Source organism: Pseudorca crassidens, chromosome X, assembly GCF_039906515.1.
Source record: "Pseudorca crassidens isolate mPseCra1 chromosome X, mPseCra1.hap1, whole genome shotgun sequence".
In the NCBI taxonomy this organism is placed as follows: Eukaryota; Metazoa; Chordata; class Mammalia; order Artiodactyla; family Delphinidae; genus Pseudorca; species Pseudorca crassidens.
Genome location: NC_090317.1, coordinates 32,892,493 through 32,919,270, shown reverse-complemented (window position 1 = coordinate 32,919,270; position 26,778 = coordinate 32,892,493). Strand labels below are relative to the sequence as shown.

Sequence of the window (26,778 nt, the reverse complement as noted above, 5' to 3'; positions counted from 1 at the left end):
CCTCGAAATCATTTCTATGAGATCTATGTATTTCCTAATTTTGCACAAAGAACAAAAGTACTACTTTCTTGGCCTGCCTGAGATGGAATTAATAATCCTTAAGGTCTCCAGAGTCTTTCTCCTTCTCTACCTTTTATTACAACCACTAATTCACTTTGTGTCAAATTATAATTATCTACATTTTTTTGTCTTCCCCAGATTGTAGATTCCTTGAGGGCAGGAACTAGGCATATAACAGACGCCTTGGTAAATTGTGTGAGGGTAGAGGTGTGTGTTGGGGGAGGTGTATAAAAAGAGGAAAGAGATTTCTACCCTGTTCAGACCCTCTGCTTGCAAAGGGGAGAAGTGGGAGGGAAGGATTGAGTCAGAACCCACTGTTCAGCAGGGATAAAGGGTGAGGTGGGGCGGGGGGTATGTCCAGAACCATCTTTGTCTAGTTTTCTCTTTTATAGAAGTGATATAGTAGTATGAGAATAAAATCGTCTTTAAAAAAAAAAAAAGACTAACTACTTTAGATTATTATTGACTCACGAATTGCCCAAACTAGAAAGGACCTTTAGAAGTAAAGGAGAGGGGCTTCCCTGGTGGTGCAGTGGTTAAGAATCTGCCTGCTAATGCAGGAGACACGGGTTCGAGACCTGGTCTGGGAAGATCCCATATGCCGCGGAGCAACTAAAGCCGTGCGCCACAACTACTGAGCCTGCACTCTAGAGCCTTCGAGCCTCAGCTACTGAATCTCGCGAGCCTAGAGCCCGTGCTCTGCAACAAGAGAAGCCACTGCAATAAGAGAAGTTACCGCAATGAGAAGCCCGTGCACTACAACAAAGAGTGGCCCCCGATCTCCGCAATGAGAGGAAGTCCGCACACAGCAACGAAGACCCAACGCAGCCAAAAATAAATAAATAAATAAATTTATTTTTTAAAGAAAAGAAGTAAAGGAGAGGCCACATGTTTTGGATTTTCTGAGACAGTCTCACTTTCAAACTTTCTGTGCCATTGTTCTGAGATGGGCAATAATTTTAAATTGAAAACATCATTACTTAAAATATACATGAAGAAAATTGGAGTAAATCCTATATAGTATTTTTGTAATGAGAGGTGTTGAACACCATGTGAATAAAATATAGAATATTTTTTTTGGGCCACGCCACGGGGCATGTGGGATCTTAGTTCCCCAACCAGGGATCAAACCTGCAGCCCCGGCCGTGGAAGCGCAGAGTCTTAACCACTGGACCTCCAGGGAAGTCCCTACAATACTTTTTAAAAGTACTGTTATCACTTTGCAGCTTAACGTATGCAAAATCACTTTTTACTCTTAATCTTTAAAATGTCTGCCTTCGTGTCCAACTGAAGGTCTTCACCTTATAGATCCCGAGACTGCTCTGAAAGGTGTATTTACCCAACTTTCTACTGAGAAGTTGTCCCTCTTTAGTGACATTTTAACACCATAGGTAAGAAAAGTTTATGAACCGGCAAGTTCGGTTTTATGTTTTTAAAAAGTCTGTTTTTATTTAATTTTTTAAAAATATGAGTCATTATAAATGTGTTACATTATGGTGGAAACTTAGCTAAAACTTCCCAGGGATTTGAGAAACCTGAGTTTGAATTCCAGGTCCATGGTCTCTCTGAGCCTAGGTTATCTCTAATAAGAAAAAAGGGAGTAGGAATATTTACCTCAAAAGGCTGTTATGAGCATTCAGGGAATTAGTAGGAATATGAATTTGTCTAATGTAGGCCTTGACGCAAGTTGTTGAATGGATGAATTTATGAAAATACGATTTTATTGAGTGCCTTACTACCTGCCTGGGACTGTGATAAGTTCTAGAAGTGACAGCTATGGGTGTGCAAAAGACAGATGTGGCCCAGCTCTCTCTTGAGCGTCTCTGTACTAAGTATTAGTCATCATGGCAAAAAAGATGAGTTGGCGAGTAATTTTTTAACTCTTAATAAAGATGTCTAAAAGGGGGAATTCCTTGGTGGTCCAGTGGTTAGGGCTCCATGCTTCCACTGCAGGGGGCATGGGTTCAATTCTTGGTCTGGAAACTAGGATCCCACATGCCGCGGTGCGGCCATAAGTAAATAAATAAATCCCACAAATACATATGAAAGGCTATTCAAAAATTATTTTTGAAATGTCTAAAAGGGGTAAATATAAGATCTCAAATTGGCATTTCACAGTTTGTGAAATTTTACACAGACTACTTTTCTGAAAAGGCAACACATTTAGAACAGTGAAGCTATTCTGTATGATACTATAATGGTGTCAAAATGCGTAATATGTATTACAATGCCAAGAGTGAGCCTAATGTAAACGATGGACTTTAGGTGACAATGCTGTATCAAAGAAGGTTCATCAGTTGTAACAAATGTACCCCTCTGATGGAAGATGTTCATAATGAGGGAGGTCGTGCGAGTGTGAGGGCAGGGGGTATATGGGAACTGAATTCTCTGTGCTTTTTGCTCAATTTTGCCATGAACTGTTCTAAAGAGTAAAGTTCTTTAAAAAGATTAAAAAGACAGAAAACAACAAAGCCAAAACAAAAAAGGACAACACATAATCATTTTCATTTCCTTCTGTCTAAAAATTGTTAATAGGTTGGTATGTGGGAATTTTCCATTGTGGTACAGACCTCCTTTCTCTGTTGCAGGGCTCAGTCAAGTTTTTCTGTAAAGGTCCACATCATGTATATTGTACGCCAAGAGGCAAAATAAGAATATTATATTATTAATATCAAGGGTTTAAATATTATTTCCACAGATTTTTACTGACAAAAGTCAAAATATAATAAATATTTGAGTACCTTTTTTGGTAATACAACTCTACTGATGAGAAGAATGGAATTTTTTTCACCCCCTGGGGTAACATTTCACTTAACTGAGGTTCAAACATTTGACTTAACTGAACTGAGGTTCAAACATTTGACAGCAAATGTTTATCTGTAAAAACCATACTTAGCTTGGGGACCATACAGAAATAAGCAGTGGGCCAGATTTGGCCCACAGGCCATAGTTTGCCAAGCCCTGACTATTGGTTAAATAGGTAAAATAGGGCCAAATCAGAAAGAGTATAAACTCAAATAATATTAATAAGTTGTGTACACAAAGATGTGTTAATTAGCCTGCTCTTGTGTGTGTTTCTGTATCAAAGCCAAAAATAATTTGTTTTAGTTGACTTCTCCTTTTTTTTTTTTTTTTTTGCGGTACGCAGTCCTCTCACTGTTGTGGCCTCTCCCGTTGCGGAGCACAGGCTCCGGATGCGCAGGCTCAGCGGCCATAGCCCACGGGCCCAGCCGCTCCGCGGCATGCGGGATCCTCCCAGACCCGGGGAACGAACTCGTGTCGCCTGCATCGGCAGGCAGACGCTCAACCACTGCGCCACCAGGGAAGCCCAGTTGACTCCTCCTTTAATGGGAATGATTGATAGCTGTTTTTATACTACCTGAAAATCAGTTTTTTCACAGTGAAAGATTTTTAAATGGCTTAATGGAAAAAAAATGGTGATATATGGAAATGGTGATATATAAATGGAAAAAATGGTGATAACTATGTGAGGTGATAGATGTGTTAACTTTTATTGTGGTAATCATTTTGCAATATATATGTATATCAAATCATTATGATATACACCTTAAACTCACACAGTGTCATATGTCACATATCTCAATAAAGATGGGAAAAATGGAAATAGCCAGTAAGATAGATAGATATGTAATGCTAAATGAAAACGTTATTTTTTTTAACACTTATTCATTCATTTATTTATTTATTGGCCATGCCACATGGCATTCGGGATATTAGTTCCCCAGTCAGGGATCGAACCCGTGCCCCCTGAAGTGGAAGCTTGGAGTCCTAACTACTGGACCGCCAGGGAAGTCCCAAAAAAGTTATATTTTACACGAATCTTTGGTCACATAATTTTGACTTAGTTTTGGCACATGTAACCAAGAATTTCTGTCATTACTTGGTACCTTCCCCTTCCTTACATTCTTTGAACGTAACGTAAGATTTTGTCCTTGAAAGGAAGATTCACAAGTATTTTTTTCTGAATAACTTTTGGTAAATGATAACTTCTCATTTGTTTGTTTTCTTTATTATGGCTGTAGCTAGAAATATGAGGACCTATTCAGATGGTTTTAGTAGTTTGCATTTCTAGAAAGTCTAAATTATCCCTAAAATGAGAGTTTGCAGGAGCGCTTATAATCATCACAAAATTTTTTTAAGTCTTAAAAAATTTTTTTCTTCCGGTTTCATTGAGATATAATTGACATACAGCACTGTATAAGTTTAAGGTGAACAGCAAAATGATTTGATTTCTATACATCATGAAATAATTATCATAATAAATTTAGTAAGCATGCATTATCTCATATAGATACAAAATAAAAGAAATAGAAAAAAATTGTTTTCCTTGTGATGAGAACTCAGGATTTCCTCTCTTAACAACTTTCATATATAACACACAGCAGTTTTAATTATATTTATCGTGTTGTACGTTACATCCCTAGTGCTTATTTATCTTATCGCTGGAAGTTTGTACCTTTTGATCACCTTCATCCAATTCCCCCTCCCCTTACCTCTGCCTCTGGTAACCGCAAATCTGATCTCTTTTTCTGTGAGTTTGTTTTTGAAGTATAATTGACCCACAACACTGTTAGTTCCTGTTACTCAACATAGTGATTCGATATTTCTGTACATTTCAAACTGATCACCATGATAAGTCTAGTTGTTATGTGTCACCACACAAAGATATTACATAGTTATTAACTGTGTTCCCCACACTGTACATTTCATACCTGTGACTTATTTATTTTCCAATTTATAATTGGAAGTTTGTACCTCTTAAGCTCCCTCATGTTTCTTTCCTCCCCCTCCACCCTCCCCTCTGGCAACTACCTGTTTGTTCTCTGTATCTATGACTCTGTTTCTGTTTAAAGTCTTAAACCCTTCTGGTTTCTCTTTAGATCTTTAAATGGATGAGATGGCTACCACTCAGATTTCCAAAGATGAGCTTGATGAACTCAAAGAGGCCTTTGCAAAAGTCGGTAAGTGTTTTTTGTAGAGTAACTATAGTAAAGCAAACTTTATTTGGTACTAATCAAAGTTATTTCTCTGAAAAATTATATGAATGGTTAATCATGAAACTTAGGGCAAGATGGTTAGAACCAATGGAATAAAGTTTTAGAAGCTACACTTTAAACTGTGTTATTGCTAATTATATCTAGTGTCTAATATGGTCAAAGGTTTTTAGTCCAGGATCCCAGTCTTTAACTGGGGGCTGCTGTGGCTCCTGAAAGTTTTAGACAAATTTTGTGTTGTTATCGTATTTTGTTTATCATATTTTTCTGAGGAGAGGATTTGGAACTTTCACCATATTCTTAAAGGGCCAGGTGACCCCTGAAGATGTTAAGAACCATTAGATGATGTTTTACCTTTCCCTAATCAGCGTGGCTTTCCTGCCTTTTTCATGGATCTTATGTGCCTTTGGAGAATGCACACTGTTCGACCTTCTTAAATTGAATTAGCATCAGTATAAGATGGGAAGGATTAGCCTGCCACTTGGTTTATCCTTAAACATCATATAACATGTCTTCGAATTCAGCAGCTGAATTGGAAGCAATTTATAGTATTTACATTCCAAATTTCAGTGCTCAGTTCAAGTCGGTGGAGATAATGAGAAAACAGGGTAAGACCTGATCATTGATGTGTGTGCTCACATGAGTCAACATGTGCTTTGCGAGGAAGACTAATACTATTTGGTATCTCCTTGATTAAAGGGTATGAAGTTAAATCAAAATGATTTGTTATTTAAATCAGAATCTACTCTTTGACCTGTGTTGGGAACCCCATCAGTGAAAAGTGAGGAAATACACATCCCTATTCCCATACATTTATGAGCAACATTTTCTATGAAGTCATTTAGTAATAACAACATGCCTTGGGAAAAATAATGATGCCCCCAGCCAGCGTGACTATTCATAATCCCATCAGAATTCTAACTAGGAAAAAATAAGTCCTGGATCTAACACTTTTGTGTGTGTGTGTGTATGAAAAAGAGGCAGTCAATTAACTTGCCATAGATACCACTTACTGGAAGAAGTGTACTACTCAGTTTAATATAGATTGATTATGAAAAACAGCAGGTGAATTCTTGGCTGCAAGACTTTTTAAATCGCATTATTCTGTAGAAATTGTTCTTATCATAATTGTTTCCTTCAAACCTTCTGTTTTATTTATATTCATCTTTCAGTGTTTGGGACAGCCTGATTTGTTTTTTTTACGAATAGGATTTGGGGGTGGGGACCTTATTGCTATTGCTTAATCTTCAAGGCCTCACCTCCTCAAATCAATGTTTATTGTTGAATACAAGCCTTGTTCTCATGTGCAGCATCTTGGAAATATTTGTGTGCAATATTTTTTAAAAATTAAAGCTAATTTGAATATGGTTTACCTGATGGCACTGGGATACTTTTATCAGTAAAAGAGCTTAATTGCTCTTTTAAAGCTTAATGATATAAAGAGGGTTGACCAGTTATCTCCAAGGAGGAAACAGGGCTAAATTGGTCTGAGAGATCAATTAGAGCTTGGACTGCAAGAAAGGGTCATTGTGGAACTACTGCCTTACTTTAAATCATACATCTTGGAGGGTTTAGGGTAGGCAAACACCTTCCCAAAGGCGGGAGATTGAGCCGTGTGTCTTATTGAAGCCCTACCAGGCATGTACTTCTATGATATGTAGACTCTTATTACTCTATATGCTGTAAATAGGAATTCTGGAGTCCAAAATTTCTGCCTGTTCCACATATTATTATTTTGTATTCCCCCTCAGTATCTAGCTCACTGTTGCACATGTTAGGTTTTCAATACATAAATAGTTAATTGATTGAATTCCAAGGAATTATAGGTAGTCTTTTCATGTACTGGGACTTTGTCATTATCACAAGCGGTCTTTGTTATGAAGATTTTCATCATGGCGGAATTTATTCTGAAGGCTTTGTCCGTTACAATGTAACACATAAAATTTATATTTTTCAGCATATTTTTAATATGCTTGTGTATAGTCTGTCTTTTAGAAAAGTGTTTAAAGACCCAGCTGAATCTTTTGATTTTCCCTTAAAATATTTGTAGTTTTTAGTTATTCTTATTTGCAGAGCCCTTAGGCAACTGTCAAAGGTGTTATGGAAATCCTTTTTTTTTTTCATTCAGGGAAACTTGATTTTAAAAACAAGCTCTATAACCTATTTTCCTGACAATTCTTTCTTATGGGGAGGGGAGGGGAGGGAAGACTACTTTGTCTCAGTTCAATTGTGACACAATATGGAAATCATTATATGATTTTTCCCATCTATTAAAAATAATAGCCTTGATTATCTCTTTAGAAATTCAGCAAAATAATAGTGTGTGGAGAAAATCTCTGTAATTACCACTAATCATGGGTTTTGTTCAATCAATTAATAGTGCTTTGAAACTCTCTTTACTAGCAATAAAAATCGAGTATTAAGATTTACATTCTCCTTTCACTCACTTTCTGCACCTGCTTAGTGTTAAGTTCCAAGCAGTATATTTTCATTTAATTATTTTCGTTTTCTCAACATTTGTTTCTAGTATTTTCCACTGGGATAGCAGAATCCTTGGCTCTCATTTTTTCCTACTTCATAATGTTTCTGTTTTAATTTAAAATGCTGCAATGCTGTATAAGTTCATTCTGAAGAAGAATAAATAAAACTTTTCAGAACACATAGGAAGTAAATATTTTACCAAGGAGAAAATGTCTTTTACACTCTGGGACTTTAATCTTGTTATAGAAGCTAAAGGTCATTTGAATGATGCCTTGTCATAAAGATAAATTCATGTATTGTAGATCTTCTCAGATTGGCTTTAATCCTGCAAACGCTTTTTTCTCTCCTAAGCAATAGCCGCTCAGGTTTTTTTTCCAAACAGGAATTCAACACTTCTGAAATAAAATAATGGGGTTTCATAAATGACTAGGAAGAATGTGGGTTTATTCCTTTGAGGCTGCCCACCAAACTAAGACAACAATTTTTGGTTATGGTGATTGTAGCTGTACCAGATTTTCTCATCTCAGGAAGTTGAGTTATTTCAAATTACTTGATATTCTCTAGTATATAAAAACCACATCAGGATGATGCCGCAAAAAGCATGGTGGTTTCTTTTAATTTACTTTTAGTATTCAATAAGATGACACCAGTGCATATTTGTTTAATTATGGCTTAAAAAATTAAAACTACAGCCCAACCAAAATAAATAAATAAACCAGTGCTCTTTCACTGTGCCATCTGGTTAATTATTGATGGAATATTAGAAATGAAGGTCTCAGGATAGTCTGAAAACCATGTTTTGACTGTGTGGAAGATAGGAACACAGATTGGGGGTGTGCGAGAATGCGCTCGTGTGTGTGTGTATTTTTTAAGTGGGAAAGTGGCAGCAGGTGGAAAATGATAGCCAAACTGCTGGAAATTTTGAGTTGGAAAACAGTTGATAGACAGCATTTTTGATTGCCTGGTCTCAGCCCTCTAACCTTGTCCAGCCTTCAGCTGTAATTGACCTCCACCTTTGGGGATCCACTATTAGGATGAACTCTTTGGTAGCGACCTCTATTCTATCCTTAGCTGGGACTCATTAAACTGCCTCTTATATGTATTCGCTGGAATGAGCTACCTCAAAAGGTATAAGCTGTGAAAGGCAAAACCCGTGTTTAAGCATCTGGAGATGTTTAGCAGCTGCCTTTTCTAAAGTTTTAATGCCTAATGAAAGCTCGACTTTATTGCTTAGATCTGAGGGTGGAATATAATCTAAATTCTTCTGCACAAGTCTTTTGGCTGAGTCTTTTAAATTAATATTTTGTGTGCTTTCATAGGCAATCAGGATCGTGTGTGTGTGTGTGTTTAAATCCATTATTGTTAGATATATAGATTCCTTTTGTCATTTTTTTAGTGCAAAAAATTTGTGGAATATATTGGTTAAACTAAATGGAACTTTTAAACACAGCTTTTCTGAAAGGATGTGCATCTGCACTTGATTGGTTTTCTTCTTTAAGTCCTAATGAGTACTGTCCGTAGTGGGTTTGTAAAGAGGTTGCATATGTATTGCAGATGAGGACACACATACGTGACCTGTTTATAAAGAAAGACACTAGATTTAACAGATTCAAGGAAGAATAAAGCAACACACAGATACACACAAAACCCAGGGGTCAAGGGAAATCTCGTTCTCTCACTGTCAGATTTATAAGACAAAGTAGCACCCCAAAAGATGCATTTGAAGTGATAGATTGTACCACATACCACCTGGACATGGGCAGTGTAAAACAGAGGTAAAATCAAAACTACTTGAATTCTGGCTCAGCTTTCGCCAGACAAGTACTTAAAATAGCTTAAATAACAGGATGCAAGGGGAGGGAAAACATTTCCTTTTAAGGATATGCATTCTTGGTGTGATTCAAACTTCTGCAGGAACATGGCTGTATAATAAGTTTATTTACTTTAAGGTTACTTGGGGGGAGGGTTTTGGGAGAGTTAACTGGCATCTAAAATAATACTTGGTAAGAGAGCATAATGAGGTTTCTTTCAAAACAATGCAGATGTGAATCTACACGTGTCATCATAGAGACAGACAGACAGACAGAGAGGATCTATTGTTAAAAACATTTGGTTCCTCTCTGATGAATTCAGCAGCCAGTTTGAAAGATACTGAGACACTGGCCTCTCTGGTACAGCACTGGGAGTGTCTTAGTGATTTTTTTTTTCAAGTCTAGCGATCTTTCTTTAAAAATAGAACACTTGATCCATTTCTTGAAGTTCAGCTCTGGACTCCATGCGGGAACTTTGTTCATTGAGTAGGTGGAGTTTCTTCTTTTTCCCTGCAGCCCGTCAGTGTCTGCCCACACTGGCCATATTTTCTGAACCGAACAGTTGAGACCTGTGTTTGCAGAAACATTGAGAACACTGTAGATAATACAGGCTGTATGATAATATCTACTTTATCGGGTGGTCGAAAATATGATGCTGGAACGGAAGAGTCTTCGAAATGCAGAACCTGTTCCACCCCACACCAATCTGTAGTTAATGAGGAAGGGGCAAATGAGCCAGAAAGGGCCTTCAGAATATTGGCAGCTTTAATGAGTAAATAAAGGACTGCCATCCTGCCAGGAGGTTGTGATTTCCAGTTTTTAAAACTGCTTTCAGTCTAGAGCTGTGTTTTGGGGTCCATTTGTTATTAAATTCTCATGTTTATGTCAAAACTCAGAATACGAAAAGTTCACCATCAAACATAGTCTCGAGCTCCTGGTTAATAACGTCACTGAAGAGGGAGAAGCTCTCTAAAATGCCTTTGTGCTGTCCCATATTCTAGCCTTCCAAAGTGCAGCACATTAGATCTCTGATATTGTTTAAGGGTGTGTGTGTGTGTGTGTGTATGTGTGTTTTGGCTGGGGATTGGAAATAAAATTAGCATAAAACTCTTTTAAAATAATTGCACCCTGTTTTGTCTTTCAAGTACTTTAGCAGCTGGGAGATTTTCCAAAATTAATTGCAAGCTGCCTTTTTAGGCTCCCTCTGCCTTATTGAAATTAAAATTGTTTTCTTCAAAAGGTATGATTTGGGGACTCTAAGAAAACCTTGCAGTAATTTACTAGTACTAACACTAAAATGCCTTTGATCTCGGGAGGTAGTACAAGCCAGATCTGCTGTTAAAATATGGAGAAACAGAGTAGATAAAACTTTACAAATATGTAAAAGTAGATGACACATGGTCAGTGATTCTTTTCCCATATCAGGAAGTATACAGGAAAGAGATTCAAAGTGACTCCAAATTTTTATAAGTATTTTGAAGCCACAGTTTCAAGAAAGAGCCACAGATTCTGTCTGATTAATTCTGTATCTTTGGTGTCTAGCGCTGTGCCTGCCACAGAGTAGGTACTCAGTTTGCTCTGGAGGTTGACTCCTGCTATACAAATGCACAGGTATTTCTTAATAAAGTCAAAGCAGGTTTCTACATTTAGAATGAGAGAGAGGTCCTGACCTGACAGCCATCACTGGTAGTCTACTTGGAGACTCCTTGGTGGGTGTGTTCAGTTAGAAAACCAAATTACAGATCTGAAGGCTGCTGGGTGGGGACAGAATTAGAACAAAGGGAATGAGATTGAATGTTATTTAAGGGATATTTCTGTCCTCAGGGTTTCCTGATGAATTGCCATTCAGTTTTTCAGTGCTATTTCTGCATTTTTTGGTCATTGTTGTTTGCTTAGTTCTGTTTTTTAAATGCTCATTAGATTAGAGCATTCTTTTCCTGGTTTAATACTTGAGGATCCTAATAAGAACCTACTGTATGGCACAGGGAACTCTTCTCAATACTCTGTAATGAGTACTGGGACCTACATGGGAACAGAATCTATAAAAGGGTGGATATATGTATATGTATAACTGATTCACTTTGCTGTACAGCAGAAACTAACAACATTGTAAAGCAACTGTACTCCAATAAAAATTAACTAAAAAATACTCGAGGATCAATGATTCCACAAAAATTACTTTTCCCTCTGCTTATTCTATGCAAGGTACTGTGCTACATATTGGGGTGGGAGATAAAAAGGTTTAGAAGAATCTTCATCAAGAGATTTACAGTCTCATAAGATTGTCAGGTAATGACAAATTCTTATTCCTCCAACCGCCCTTTAAAACGTTCCTGTCCATTACTAAAAGCATCTGTTATTACTACACTTACTTCAAAATGGTATTTCCACATGTGGCTATTTTATGTTAGTTATATTTTAGGGTGGCTACTTCCTGGCATCTTTTAATCACATCAGTGAGCTTCTAATTAATGCTCAAGAGAGGTTATTTCAGAGAGGGTGCGCACAAGTGGTAGTTCCCCCATTGCCTGCACCTCTCTTCTACCTAAAGCGAAGAAACTGCCAGATAGACTAGACTCTCAGGGCCTTTGTCAGTTTCATGTAGCCCTGAATTCATTATAGTTCTCCAGTATTTATTTTTAAACATCTCTACCTTCCACTGCTGTTGTATCCCTAAGAACACAAAAAGAACAACACTCTAGCTCTAAACTGGATTAAATAACATGCTTAAATTTTGCTCAGATATGTCATTTCAGAAGTCAGAGAAAAGTAGAATACATTTAAAAATATCGTTCTATCAGAAATTGCTAGCGGGGAAACAGGTTTTTTTTATATTTAATTTTCTTCTTGGTAACTCATTTTTTTAAACATCTTTATTGGAGTATAATTGCTTTACAAATGGTGCGTTGTTTCTGCTTTATAACAAAGTGAATCAGCTATACATATACATATATCCCCATATCTCCTACTTCTTGCATTTCCCTTCCCCCTCCCGATGCCACCCCTCTAGATGGTCGCAAAGCACTGAGCTGATCTCCCTGTGCTATGCGGCTGCTTCCCGCTAGCTATCTGTTTTACATTTGGTACTATATATAAGTCCGTGCCACTCTCTAACTTCATCCCGGATTACCATTCACCCTCCCCGTGTCCTCAAGTCCATTCTCTATGTCTGTGTCTTTATTCCTGTCCTGCCCCTAGGTTCTTCAGAACCTTTTTTTTTTTTTTTAGATTCCATATATATGTGTTAGCATATGGTATTTGTTTTTCTCTTTCTGACTTACTTCACTCTGTATGACAGACTCTAGGTCCATCCACCTCACTACAGATAACTCAGTTTCGTTTCTTTTTATGGCTGAGTAATATTCCATTGTATATATATGCCACATCTTCTTTATCCATTCACCTGTCGATGGACACTTAGGTTGTTTCCATCTCCTGGCTATTGTAAATAGAGCTGCAATGAACATTTTGGTACATGACTCTTTTTGAATTATGGTTTTCTCAGGGTATATGCCCAGTAGTGGGATTGCTGGGTCATATGGTAGTTCTATTTGTAGTTTTTTAAGGAACCTCCATACTGTTCTCCATAGTGACTGTACCAATTCACATTCCCACCAGCAGTGCAAGAGTGTTCCCTTTTCTCCACACCCTCTCCAGCATTTATTGTTTCTAGATTTTTTGATGATGGCCATTCTGACTGGTGTGAGATGATATCTCATTGTAGTTTTGATTTGCATTTCTCTAATGATTAATGATGTTGAGCATTCTTTCATGTGTTTGTTGGCAGTCTGTATATCTTCTTTGGAGAAATGTCTATTTAGGTCTTCTGCCCATTTTTGGATTGGGTTGTTTGTTTTTTTGTTACTGAGCTGCATGAGCTGCTTGTAAATTTTGGAGATTAATCCTTTGTCAGTTGCTTCATTTGCAAATATTTTCTCCCATTCTGAGGGTTGTCTTTTGGTCTGGTTTATGGTTTCCTTTGCTGTGCAAAAGCTTTGAAGTTTCATTAGGTCCCGTTGGTTTATTTTTGTTTTTATTTCCATTTCTCTAGGAGGTGGGTCAAAAAGGATCTTGCTGTGATTTACGTCATAGAGTGTTCTGCCTATATTTTCCTCTAAGAGTTTGATAGTGTCTGGCCTTACATTTAGGTCTTTAATCCATTTTGAGTTTATTTTTGTGTGTGGTGTTAGGGAGTGTTCTAATTTCATTCTTTTACAAGTAGCTGTCCAGTTTTCCCAGCACCACTTATTGAAGAGGCTGTCTTTTCTCCATTGTATATTCTTGCCTCCTTTATCAAAGATAAGATGACCATCTGTGCATGGGTTTATCTCTGGGCTTTCTACCCTGTTCCATTGATCTACATTTCTGTTTTCGTGCCAGTACCATACTGTCTTGATTACTGTAGCTTTGTAGTATAGTCTGAAGTCCGGAAGCCTGATTCCTCCAGCTCCGTTTTTCTTTCTCAAGATTGCTTTGTCTATTTGGGCTCTTTTGTGTTTCCATACAAATTGTGTGATTTTTTTCTTCTAGTTCTGTGAAAAATGCCATTGGTAGTTTGATAGGGATTGCATAGAATCTGTAGATTGCTTTGGGTAGTATAGTCATTTTCGCAATGTTGATTCTTCCAATCCAAGAACATGGTGTATCTCTCCATCTGTTTGTATCATCTTTAATTTCTTTCATCAGTGTCTTATAGTTTTCTGCATACAGGTCTTTTGTCTCCTTAGGTAGGTTTATTCCTAGGTATTTTATTCTTTTTGTTGCAGTGGTAAATGGCAGTGTTTCCTTAATTTCTCTTTCAGATTTTTCATCATTAGGGTATAGGAATGCAAGAGATTTCTCTGCCTTAATTTTGTATCCTGCTACTTTACCAAATTCATTGATTTGCTCTAGTAGTTTTCTGGTAGCACCTTTAGGATTCTCTATGTATACTATCATGTCATCTGCAAACAGTGACAGCTTTACTTCTTCTTTTCTGATTTGGATTCCCTTTATTTCTTCTTCTTCTCTGATTGCTGTGGCTAAAACTTCCAAAACTATGTTGAATAACAGTGGTGAGAGTGGGCAACCTTGTCTTGTTCCTGATCTTAGTGGAAATGGTTTCAGTTTTTCACCATTGAGGGTGATGTTGGCTGTGGGTTTGTCATATATGGCCTTTATTATGTTGAGGAAAGTTCCTCTATGCCTACTTTCTGGAGGGTTTTTATCATAAATGGGTGTTGAATTTTGTCAAAAGCTTTTTCTGCATCTATTGAGATGATCATAGCTTTTTATCCTTCAATTTATTAATATGGTGTATCACATTGATCGATTTGTGTATATTGAAGAATCCTTGCATTCCTGGGATAAACCCCACTTGATCATGGTGTATGATCCTTTTAATGTGCTGTTGGATTCTGTTTGCTAGTATTTTGTTGAGGATTTTTGCATCTGTGTTCAACAGTGATATTGGCCTGTAGTTTTCTTTCTTTGTGACATCTTTGTCTGGTTTTGGTATCAGACTGATGGTGGCCTCGTAGAATGAGTTTGGGAGTGTTCCTCCCTCTGCTATATTTTGGGCGAGTTTGAGAAGGATAGGTGTTAGCTCTTCTCTAAATGTTTGATAGAATTCACCTGTTGTGGCCTCTCCCGCTGCTGAGCACAGGCTCCGGACGTGCAGGCTCAGCGACCATTGCTCACGGGCCCAGCCGCTCCACGGCATGTGGGATCCTCCCGGACCGGGGCATGAACCCGTGTCCCCTGCATCTGCAGGCGTACTCTCAATCACTGCACCACCAGGGAAGCCCTTTTGGAAGATTTTTAATCACAGTCTCAATTTCAGTTCTTGTGATTGGTCTGTTCATATTTTCTATTTCTTTCTGATTCAGTCTCAGAAGGTTGTGCTTTTCTAAGAATTTGTCCATTTCTTCCAGGTTGTCCATTTTATTGGCATAGAGTTGCTTTTAGTAATCTCTCATGATCCTTTGTATTTCTGCAGTGTCAGTTGTTACTTCTTTTTCATTTCTAATTCTGTTGATTTGAGTCTTCTCCCTTTTTTTCTTGATGAGTCTGGCTAATGGTTTATCAGTTTTGTTTATCTTCTCAAAGAACTGGCTTTAGTTTTATTGATCTTTGCTATTGTTTCCTTCATTTCTTTTTCATTTATCTGATCTGATCTTTATGATTTCGTTCCTTCTGCTAAATTTCGTATTTTTTTGTTCTTCTTTCTCTAATTGCTTTAGTTATAAGGTTAGGTTGTTTATTTGAGATGTTTCTTGTTTCGAAGTAGGATTGTATTGCTATAACCTTCCCTCTTAGAATTGCTTTTGCTGCATCCCATAGGTTTTGGGCCGTCGTGTTTTCATTGTCATTTGTTTCTAGGTATTTCTTGATTTCCTCCTTGATTTCTTCAGTGATCTCTTGGTTATTAAGAGGTGTATTGTTTAGCTTCCATGTGTTTGTATTTTTTACAGATTTTTTCCTGCAATTGATATCTAGTCTCATAGCACTGTGGTTGGAAATGATGCTTGATACGATTTCAGTTTTCTTAAATTTACCAAGACTTGATTTGTGACCCAAGGTATGATCTATCCTGGTGAATGTTTCCTGAGCACTTGAGAAGAAAGTGTATTCTGTTGTTTTTGGATGGAATGTCCTATAAATATCAGTTAAGTCCATCTTGTTTAATGTACCATTTAAAGCTTGTGTTTCCTTATTTATTTTCATTTTGGATGATCTGTCCATGGGTGAAAGTGGGGTGTTAAAAGTCCCCCACTATGATTGTGTTACTGTCGATTTCCCCTTTTATGGCTGTTAGTATTTGCCTTATGTATTGAGATGCTCCTATGTTGGGTGCATAAATATTTACAATTGTTATATCTTCTTTTTGGATCAATCCCTTGATCATTATGTAGTGTCCTTCTTTGTCTCTTGTAATAGTCTTTATTTTAAAGTCTATTTTGTCTGATATGAAAATTGCTACTCCAGCTTCCTTTTGATTTCCATTTGCATGGAATATCTTTTTCCATCCACTCACTTTCAGTCTGTATGTGTCCCTAGGTTTGAAGTGTGTCTCTTGTAGACAGCATATATATGGGTCTTGTTTTTGTATCCATTCAGCCAGTCTATGTCTTTTGGTTGGAGCATTTAATCCATTTACATTTAAGGTAATTATCAATACATATGTTCCTATTTACCATTTTCTTAATTGTTTTGGGTTTGTTACTGTAGGTCTTTTCCTTCTCTTGTGTTTCCTGCCTAGAGAAATTCCTTTAGCATTTGTTGTAAAGCTGGTTTGGTGGTGCTGAATTCTCTTAGTTTTTGCTTATCTGTAAAGGTTTTAATTTCTCCATCGAATCTGAATGAGATCCTTTCTGGGTAGAGTAATCTTGGTTGTAGGTTTTCCCCTTTCATCACTTTAAATATGTCCTGCCACTCCTTTCTGGCTTGCAGAGTTTCTGCTGAAAGATCAGCTGTTAACCTTATGGGGATCCCCTTGTATGTTATTTGTTGTTTTTCCCTTGCTACTTTGAATATTTTTTCTTTGTATTGAATTTTTTGTAGTTTAATTAATGTGTCTTGGCGTGTTTTTCCTTGGATTTATCCTGTATGGGACTCTCTGCTCTTCCTGGACTTGATTAACTATTTCCTTTCCCATATTAGGGAAGTTTTCAATATAATCTCTTCAAATATTTTCTCAGTCCCTTTCTTTTTCTCTTCCTCTTCTGGGACCCCTATAATTCGAATGTTGGTGCGTTTAATGTTGTCCCAGAGGTCTCTGAGACTGTCCTCAGTTCTTTTCATTTTTTTTTTGCTTTATTCTTCTCTGCAGTAGTTATTTCCACTATTTTATCTTCCAGGTCACTTACCCATTCTTCTGCCTCAGTTATTCTGCCATTGATCCCTTCTAGAGTATTTTTAATTTCATTTATTGTGTTGTTCATCATTGCTTGTTTCCTCTTTAGTTCTTCTAGTTCCTTGTTAAATGTTTCTTATATTTTGTCTACTCTATTTCCAGGATTTTGGATCATCTTTACTATCATTACTCTGACTTCTTTTTCAGGTAGACTGCCTATTTCCTCTTCATTAGTTTGGTCTGGTGGGTTTTTACCTTGCTCCTTGCTTCTTCATCTGCTGTGTGTTTCTCTGTCTTCTCATTTTGCTTAACTTACTGTTTGGGGTCTCCTTTTCGCAGACTGCAGGTTTGTAGTTCCCATTGTTTTTGGTGTCTGTCCCCAGTGGCTAAGGTTGGTTCAGTGGGTTGTGGTGTAGGCTTCCTTGTGGAGGGGACTAGTGCCTGTGTTCTGGTGGATGAGGCTGGATCTTGTGTTTCTGGTGGGCAGGACCGCGTTTGCTTGTGTGTTTTGGGGTGTCTGTGACCTTATTATGATTTTAGGCAGCCTCTCTGCTAATGGGTGAGGTTGTGTTCCTGTCTTGTTAGTTGTTTGGCATAGGGTGTCCAGCACTGTAGCTTACTGGTTGTCGAGTGGAGCTGGGTCTTAGCATTGAGATGGAGATCCCTGGGAGAAGTTTTGCTGATTCGTATTACGTGGAGCCAGGAGGTCTCTGGTGGACCCATGGCCTGAACTTGGCTCTCCCACCTCAGAGGCACAGGCCTGACACCTGGTTGGAGCACCAAGACCCTGTCAGCCACATGGCTCAGAAAAAAAGAAAGAAAAAAAGAAAGAAAGAGAAAAATAAAGTTATTAAAATAAAAAAAAATTAAGAAATTTAAAAGTAATAAAAAAAGGAATAAAACGAAAGAAAGAAGAGAGCAACCAAACCAAAAAACAAATCCACCAATGATAACAAGTGCTAAAAACTATACTTAAATAAAAAACAAAACGGACATACAGTACCCTAGGACAAATGGTAAAAGCAAAGCTATACAGACAAAGTCACACAAAGAAGCATACACATACACACTCACAAAAAGAGAAAATATAAATATACACATATATATATGTAAAGGAAGAGAGCAACCAAATCAATAAAGAAATATATATATTTCATTGTTCCCAAAGTCTACCGCCTCAATTTTGGGATGATTCGTTGTCTATTCAGGTATGCCACAGATGCAGGTACATCAGGTTGATTGTGGAGATTTAATCCGCTGCTCCTGAGGCTGCTGGGAGAGATCTCCCTTTTTCTTCTTTGTTTGCTCCTGAGATTCAGCTTTGGATTTGGCCCTGCCTCTGCATGTAGGTCGCCTGAGGGCATCTGTTCTCCATTCAGACAGGACGGGGTTAAAGTAGCAGCTGATTAGGGGGCTCTGGCTCACTCAGGCCTAGGGAAGGGAGGTGTACGGAATGCGGGGAGAGCCTGCGGGGGCAGAGGCCAGCGTGACATTGCAACAGCCTGAAGCATGCGGTTTGTTCTCCCGGGGGAGTTGTCCCTGGATCCCGGGACCCTGGCAGTGGCGGGCTGCACAGGCTCCCCGGAGTAGATGTTGGGACAGTGACCTGTGCTCGCACACAGGCTTCTTGGTGGCGGCAGCAGCAGCCTTAGCGTCTCATGCCCGCCTCTGGGGTCCAAGCTGATAGCCGTGGCTCGCACCCATCTCTGCAGCTCATTTTGGTGGCACTATGAATCCCCTCTCCTCGCGCATCCCAACACAGTGGTCTCTTGCCTCTTAGGCAGGTCCAGACTTTTTCCCGGACTCCCTCCCGGCTAGCTGTGGCGCACTAGCACCCTTCAGGCTGTGTTCACGCAGCCAACCCCAGTCTGCTCCCTGGGATCTGACCTCCAAAACCCGAACCTCAGCTCCCAGCCCCGCCCACCCCGGCAGGTGAGCAGACAAGCCTCTCGGGCTGGGGAGTGCTGGTGGGCACCGATATTCTGTGCAGGAATCTCTCCGCTTTGCCCTCCGCCCCCCTGTTGCTGTGCTCCGTGGCTCCGAAGCTTCCCCCCTCCGCCACCCGCAGTCTCCGCCCGCGAAGGGCCTTCCTAGTGTGTGGAAACCTTTCCTCCTTCACAGCTCCCTCCCACTGGTACAGGTCCCGTCCCTATTCTTTTGTCTCTGTTTTTTCTTTTGCCCTACCCAGGTATGTGGGGAGTTTCTTGCTTTTGGGAGGTCTGAGGGCTTCTTCCAGCATTCAGTAGGTGTTCTGTAGGCGTTGTTCCACATGTAGGTGTATTTCTGATGTATTTGTGGGGAGGAAGGTGATCTCCATGGCTTACTCTTCTGCCATCTTGAAGGTCTCTTGGAAAGAGTTTTGATAGTTGCAAGGAATAAGCTATCTCCTTCTCTAAAGATATCGTAAAATGAAGGAATATAGTATTTAGATACTGAGGAATAGTAGTGATCAGAATGTTATTACTCTATATTTGTTTTTCCTGTGTATGATGGTTTTTATCTCCAGTTGGTTTTTTTTTTTTTTTTTTTTTGGCCATACGCGGGCCTCTCACTGTTGTGGCCTCTCCCATTGCGGAGCACAGGCTCCAGACGCACAGGCTCAGCGGCCATGGCTCACGGGCCCAGCCGTTCTGCGGCATGTGGGATCTTCCCGGACCAGGGCACGAACCCGTGTCCCCTGCTTCGGCAGGTGGACTCTCAACCACTGCGCCACCAGGGAAGCCCTATCTCCAGTTTTTTGAGCTAAAAGGGGACGTTAGAGATCATTTGATCTAAAGTCCTCCTTTTACAGATGAGAAAACTAAGATCTGGAGAGATGACTTGGGCAAATTAGTAGCCAAGATGAAATTAGATCCGGTGTCCTATTACTCTCTCTTGTTGTGTCCCTTCATCTATGCTGTGTTTCTTTCACTTTGTCACACTTAACTCTCTAGTACTGAGCTCTCATTTAACTTTTTAAAGAAAATGGGAGAAATAGACTGGTATATGCATAGGAGAAGGTGTATTGAAACCCACGAATTTCACTCATCAAAAATTGCTAAAATCCTGCCACAGTGCCACGTGGATTACTTTGTTCCTTTTAGCAGCTGCAGATGTTGTTGCTGGATTGATTTCTGCATATAAACACTTTACTAATCAAGTGTTTGATGTATGGCCTTTTATAAGTTCAAAGCAAAAAAACTTGAAGATGTGCCCTAGGGGAATCAAGTGCTTTACCTCAAAGGAAATGTTAGTGGTTTTCAGAAGTGTTGGGTAGTTTGGTGATGATGCTTTAAAAGTATAGATATTTTAATTGATAGATTAAAAATATGGTAATCTATGTTTAAGAATATTTGACTCTAAAATCATATACTTCATTAAAAGTAAACATAACAATATCATCAGCTTTCAATGTATTGGTTTCATACAGGGGATTTAATATTTTAATAAGAGCTTTTATGATCAGTTCCCTGACCTCATCTCTCATTTTCTCCTTTGCTCACTCTGCTGAAGTCATACTGGATCTTTGCTGTCCCCAAAACACACCAGACACTCTTCCACATCAGAGACTTGGCATTTGCTATTTCCTCTATCTAAAATTCCCCCCCCCCGATAGCCATATGATGTGCTTTCTTTCCTCACATAAGTCTTCGTTCAAATATAACCTCATCAAAGTGGCTGTCCTTGAACCTTCTATCTAAATAGCACCCCCACCACCACCCACATCCCCACCTGTCACTATAACGCAGGGTTCCTCAACTTCAACGTTGACATATTGGGCCACACAGTTCTGTGGAAGGAGGGTCATATGCATTGTGGGATATTTAGCAGCATCCCTGGCATCTATGTACTGGATGCGGGGAGCGTCTTCCCCACCCCCAGCTGTGTGTGCTAATCAAAAACGTCTCCAGACATTTCTGAATATTCCCTGGGGGGCAAAATAGCCCCTAGTCTAACCCCTAACCCCTCTTTATTTTTCTTCATAGCACTTACACCATATTACATTATGTTTATAATCATCCCTTATGTTATATGTTATTTGCTTATTAGTTGTCATTAGAACGTGAGCTTTTGTACAGCAAGACTTTCTTTCATTGATTGCAGTATCCCGGATCCCAGGAACAGTATCTGGTACAGTTTTTAAGCAGTAATATGTCAAATAGATTAACTTCATAGTACATTTTCTTGAATGGTGTTGTGTTCATCTTGAGTCATTTCTCTATTCAGATTGCTTCCCTTTATTATAATTAAATTTATATATGAAAATCAGTGGAGGACCTAAGGAATAAAAAGCATTTTTGAACAATAAGTATTTGAAATTGCTGTTGAAAGTCCAACTGTCTTTACTAAAAAAATATACCCAAGTGATTATAACCCTCAGGACATTAGCCCTCTTTTCCGATAAATTAACTTTTTGTCATTGATCAGTTTTTTTCCCCCATTTTTAACAGTTTCAGAATAAAGCTCATTAGCACTTAGATACAGTGTTAAGTTATGAAAGCACAAAAATTTAAAAGTTATTTATACATTTGCATTACTCATGACTGCATTTATTTTTATGAACTCTATATTTGTTTTGGCTAAACGTTTATTTACATTAACTCTTGAAAAAATTGGCACTGAAGATGGTATTGTAATTTCAGACGTACTATGTAATATAATCAGGATTAATTCATAAACTGTTCTATTAGACTAAGGGGAGAATAAGGGGCATAAAGCTTCTAAATAGCTACAGTAGAAATTGTTTTATACCATGGCAGTGTTTTATTGGTGTATAATATATTAATTGTTTAATTTTTAAAGTCCTGTCAGCTTTATGATTTAATAATAATTTTATTCAGCAGCTATGCTTTCTTAAAATTAGGGATGCTATTTTTAAGTAAAGCTACTTATACACTGTTTAAAACATTAAAAACATGATGTAAACCATGCCCTTTCAGTTAAAATTTGCATTTCCCTTTCAAACAGCCTTAGGTACCAAACAATAAGAAAGAAAAACATTGTATTTAGGCGAGCTTATGAACTGAGCCTAAAATGAAGAAAAATACTCTAATAGGTTAATTTGTTTCCGTTTTTGCTTGGTCTCCCTTTTTACAAAGATCTCAACAGCAATGGATTCATCTGTGACTATGAACTTCATGAGCTTTTCAAGGAAGCTAATATGCCATTACCGGGATATAAAGTGAGAGAAATTATTCAAAAACTCATGCTGGATGGTGACAGGAATAAAGATGGGAAGATAAGTTTTGATGAATTTGTTTATGTAAGTATGTGAAAACCTACCATTATTAGAAGTGATGATTGCTCCTTTGTCTTGTGGGGTCTTTTAGTAGTAAGTCCTATTAAGTTCCTAAATATATCATAGTAGTATTGTTATAACTAATAAAATTTCTCTCATCCCACCCACTACATTTAGTTCATTCTTTTAGCCATTAGAATATCTTAACAAAAGAATCAAGAAAAGAACACTTACAGAATCAAAGATATAATGCTCTGCTCACTGTGTAAGGTGAACAGTCTCCTTTGGGGGCATCATTAAAGGGCATTTTTCAAGGTGTGAAATGACATCCTCCAAGTGCTTTTTCTATCGGGAACAGTGTACTCCCAAATTTTAACGATACACCCTGACTCACAGTCTTGGATGCTTCCTGAGTTGAACTTTCTGATTAAAAAGATGTTTGCTACTCTTGTGGTAGTAGTATTTAACTGTACCGTTTTCCCTAGGATGATGATTTTGATAATTAAAAGTTAGAAGCACATCTTTTCGGTCCATTGGAAGAGGCACTTAAAATTCTTGTTTTCTTCTCTAGTATCATCAAATACTCTTCAAGGTTAGGGGCTGATTTCTTAATTCCTCTACCCCCAAGCACCTAGTGTTCCATACTCAGTGCGTAGAGAGTGTATGTGTGGTACTCACTATTGAAGCCTAATGCTTTTAGCTGCTAACTAGCAGGGTCAAGGTTTTTCTAGACATACGGCATTTTCCATCCATATTCATTAACAAGGTATTTGAGATATACATTAAAGAATAGCTGTTGCCTCTCCCCTCAGTTAAGGACACTTAAGATTGTATTGTTTTTATTTATTATTCATTTAAGGCTGAGTTTGACTAGATCGAATTTGGCATTCCTTATATATATTGCAAATAGGTAATTAGTGCCTAATACTTATCACAAACTTTCTAGCACTCCTATCCTTTTCCACGTTTGTTTTTGCCCCAAGACACCTGAAATGATAGCATATACTCCCATCAGTAACCATAGCTCAGTAAAGGAGGTGCAATTCTGATATGTTTTTTCCAACTAGAATTAACCCCTTTAGAACACCTTGAGAGTTCCAGAAGCAAATTGACTAAGTAGTGGTGTCTACTCAACTGATAGCATTTGCCTGGGGGTGGGGCAGGGCAGGGCGTGGCTGGGAGGAGGGGAGTGTTACTTTTTTTAAAAATGCAGACATATTTCATAACTACAATGCTATAGTTCTTGCCATCTCCTTTTGAAATACTGATCTCCTCCCCACCATTTTTTGTCTCCAGTTATTGCCAAAGCCTTTTGTTTCGAATCCTATGTTCAATAGTAAGTTGCAATTGACTTGCAATATGAGCGCTTGCATGTCCTCTGATGTATAACTTGCCTCCCTTGTAACTGCATGTTTAATTGTGAGTTTAAAGCAGCTTAGAGCAGTAGATAACTATGATCACTTATTTTTGATATAATTTTCTGCTCAGAATTTTTTAATCTACTAAAAAGAACAGACTTAAATAATCAAGATTTGCAGTGTGCCAGTATTTTGAAGGACACAGTTATGAAATTGTCTTTGAGAAAAATCATCTTAGGGAAATATTTAATTTTGTATATTTTGAAACGTTGCTGATTCCACACAGCTGTTTGTGGCTCTTAAGTGAAGGCTGTGATTACCCTAGTATTTTCTTAAAAAGTGAATAACAGGCATAATAATTTTGGCATCACCAGGGATTTTTTTAAAAAATAAAATACTAATGAGGACCTTGTTGGTTAAAATGTATATTTTAGAATTGGAAGAAATCAATATGTTTATACGCCTTCATTTTTCAAATTAAAAAAACCTGGGTTCCTGAAAAAGGAAGTGACTTGCCCAACATTACACAGGGGACTACTGGCTTTTTCCGGTTACCTCCCTTCTATTCAAGAAATTTGAAATCTGAAGGACAGTAAAATAACCCACATGAAGTTTCAGAATGATACCACCGTGACTGTACTGAAAGAAAGATGGGTATGTAACCAACCAAATGTCTGTCCACTCCCATCTGCCTTGTCATCAATGAAACATCTTACAAATTGTCAGACAAAGTATGGGTAGATCCTAGTTACCTGAGCAAGAGGAAGCACATTATTCCTGTCAGGGATTAACCTAAGGAAATAGAAGTAAACATGTTCTTGCATGTTAGATTTTTGGTTTTTATTTTAAATTGCTACCTAAGAGGTGTTAATTGCAAACCAGGTTACAAACAACATGTTTATATTAATTTTGGAGAAGAATATATATATATATGGCAGAAAAGAGCCCCCAAATCATATGTAAACTTCACGTGTTAAAATTAAATATATTAACTGATCTTATTTCTTCTAAGTATTTCAAAACTAAATTACTGGATTTTTATACTTCCGAGGTAATAGTGGGGTTTTTGTTTGTTTGTTTGTTTTGTTTTGTTTTTTGCGGTACGCGGGCCTCTCACTGTTGCGGCCTCTCCCCTTGCGGAGTACAGGCTCTGGACGCGCAGGCTCAGCGCCCATGGCTCATGGGCCCAGCCGCTCCGCGGCACGTGGGATCCTCCCGGACCGGGGCACGAACCCACGTCCCCCGCATCGGCAGGCGGACTCCCAACCACTGCGCCACCAGGGAATCCCAATAGTGGGGTTTTTTACTTCATCTGTAAAAAGATTGGTATGGCGATAAGGTCTTTCAGCAGAGAAATCTGCATTAAACTCTTATTTTCACAGTGAGAACCTTGCTCTTACATAATGGTAATAAGTTATTGACCTGTTTTAGAACTTTCACTAATATTACCGACCTCATAGAATTAAGTAGCTTCATATAAGTAAAGTGCTTAGAACCATACCCAGTATATAGCAAATGCTATACAGGTGTTAGTTGTTGGTAGTTATTTCTATTTATTAAAAAGGCAGTGTTCTTTCCCTATTATTACTAAGTTTAGGCCTACAACAGATTCCCCGAAAAGTAAAAATTCAAACCTGCTGCGTTGGAAACAAGCCTCAAACACTGGAAGCCAGTCAGTATTTTTTTGCAATTCATTCTAAAATCTTTCCTTCTTAAGTCCTGTGCCTCTGCATTGCTTTGGTTTGGCCACTAGTGCTGATCTAGGAAGGTGATGACACTTTTGAAAGGAATAAGAAACATATACGTTTCATAAAAGAGACTGGAAAAGATATATAGAACCAGAGTGAGCAGTGTACACCAGGAGTTTGTTCACACATGATAAAGCAAGTCCCTCCTCATGGAGGGAAAACAGCATGAAACAGTGAGCTCATTAGTATCACCACGGGCAGCTTTGAAAAGATTCATTGACAACTCTCCAGCACAGTAGTTGGCCTGGTGCTGTCTCTGATTTCAGAGATTCTTGTAAAGCCAAGGCTTATACTCAAATTGCTTTATCATCCACTCGACTGATTCCTTTACTAAAGTAGAAAATAAAACGCAAATTCTCACGTAGTGAATCAATTTAACAGATACATAAATCTTCAACTATCACTTATCTTTTAACATTTTTTTAAACCTAAAGAACAGAGGAAAATACTATGAAACTGAAAATTTGAGCCCGGCTAGAAGAATTTATTTTAAAATATTTAGAGAAGGAAGGTCATGTAACTTTTGTAAGACAATTGAAAATTAACTCATTTAATTGCAACTTTGTATTCAACATGTTGTTCCCAAGCATCAAGGGTTTAAGTAGAGCTATGTAAGTAATTGCGTTAGAATATTGTACAGTAGACATTCTTCTTTAAAAGTTATTATTATTTGTATTGTTCCTCTTTTCCATGATGTTTACAAAGTTTTTCAGCTGAAATAGTGATCATGGAAACAACCTAATTTTTAGAAGCTAATGATCCTTAAGGCAAAAATAGTCGTGATAAGAAAAATAACTTTTCATATGTCATTCTGAGGGGAGTAGCTTCGAGGCAATCACATTTTGGAGATTTTTGTCGTTCCAGTGATTTATGGTATCTCAGTCAGGAGAAGCACACATTTTATATTTTAATTTACTACACAGTGTTATACTAAATGAAGTAAAGTTCAGAATGAGGTAGAATAGTAAATATTGTTTTTCCACTGAGCAGATACGTATAGTTATCAAAGAGGGAACTGTGGGAACAGAATGCATCACAGTTAAGATTGCTACATTCCCAAGTAACCATTTTGTTGTCTAATCTTGGCTTGGAAGGTAAGGTAAATTAAATGAAATTACAGGTGGAATCAGTGTGAGTAAAAATAATTTTAATAATTTGAAATTACCCAGAGTACATGAGTCAGTTCCACATTATGGATACTTAACAGGAGTCAGTATAATGGCCAGAGAGGAGGAAGAGTGATTTCATTGGCT

At 38.1% G+C, this 26,778-nt stretch overlaps 1 protein-coding gene across 3 annotated transcripts in view; it reads left to right on the top strand.

Annotated features, from left to right (window-relative positions):
• The window catches only part of PLS3 (plastin 3), an 89,653-nt gene that overhangs the window by 42,344 nt on the left and 20,531 nt on the right, over positions 1-26,778 (top strand). For all 3 annotated transcript variants that reach the window (XM_067723729.1, XM_067723730.1, XM_067723731.1), the window contains exons 2-3: positions 4,962-5,042; positions 22,280-22,443. In XM_067723729.1, the coding sequence (XP_067579830.1) occupies positions 4,970-5,042; positions 22,280-22,443 (237 nt within the window). In that variant the 5' untranslated portion in view covers positions 4,962-4,969. The remainder of the gene's footprint in view (positions 1-4,961; positions 5,043-22,279; positions 22,444-26,778) is intronic.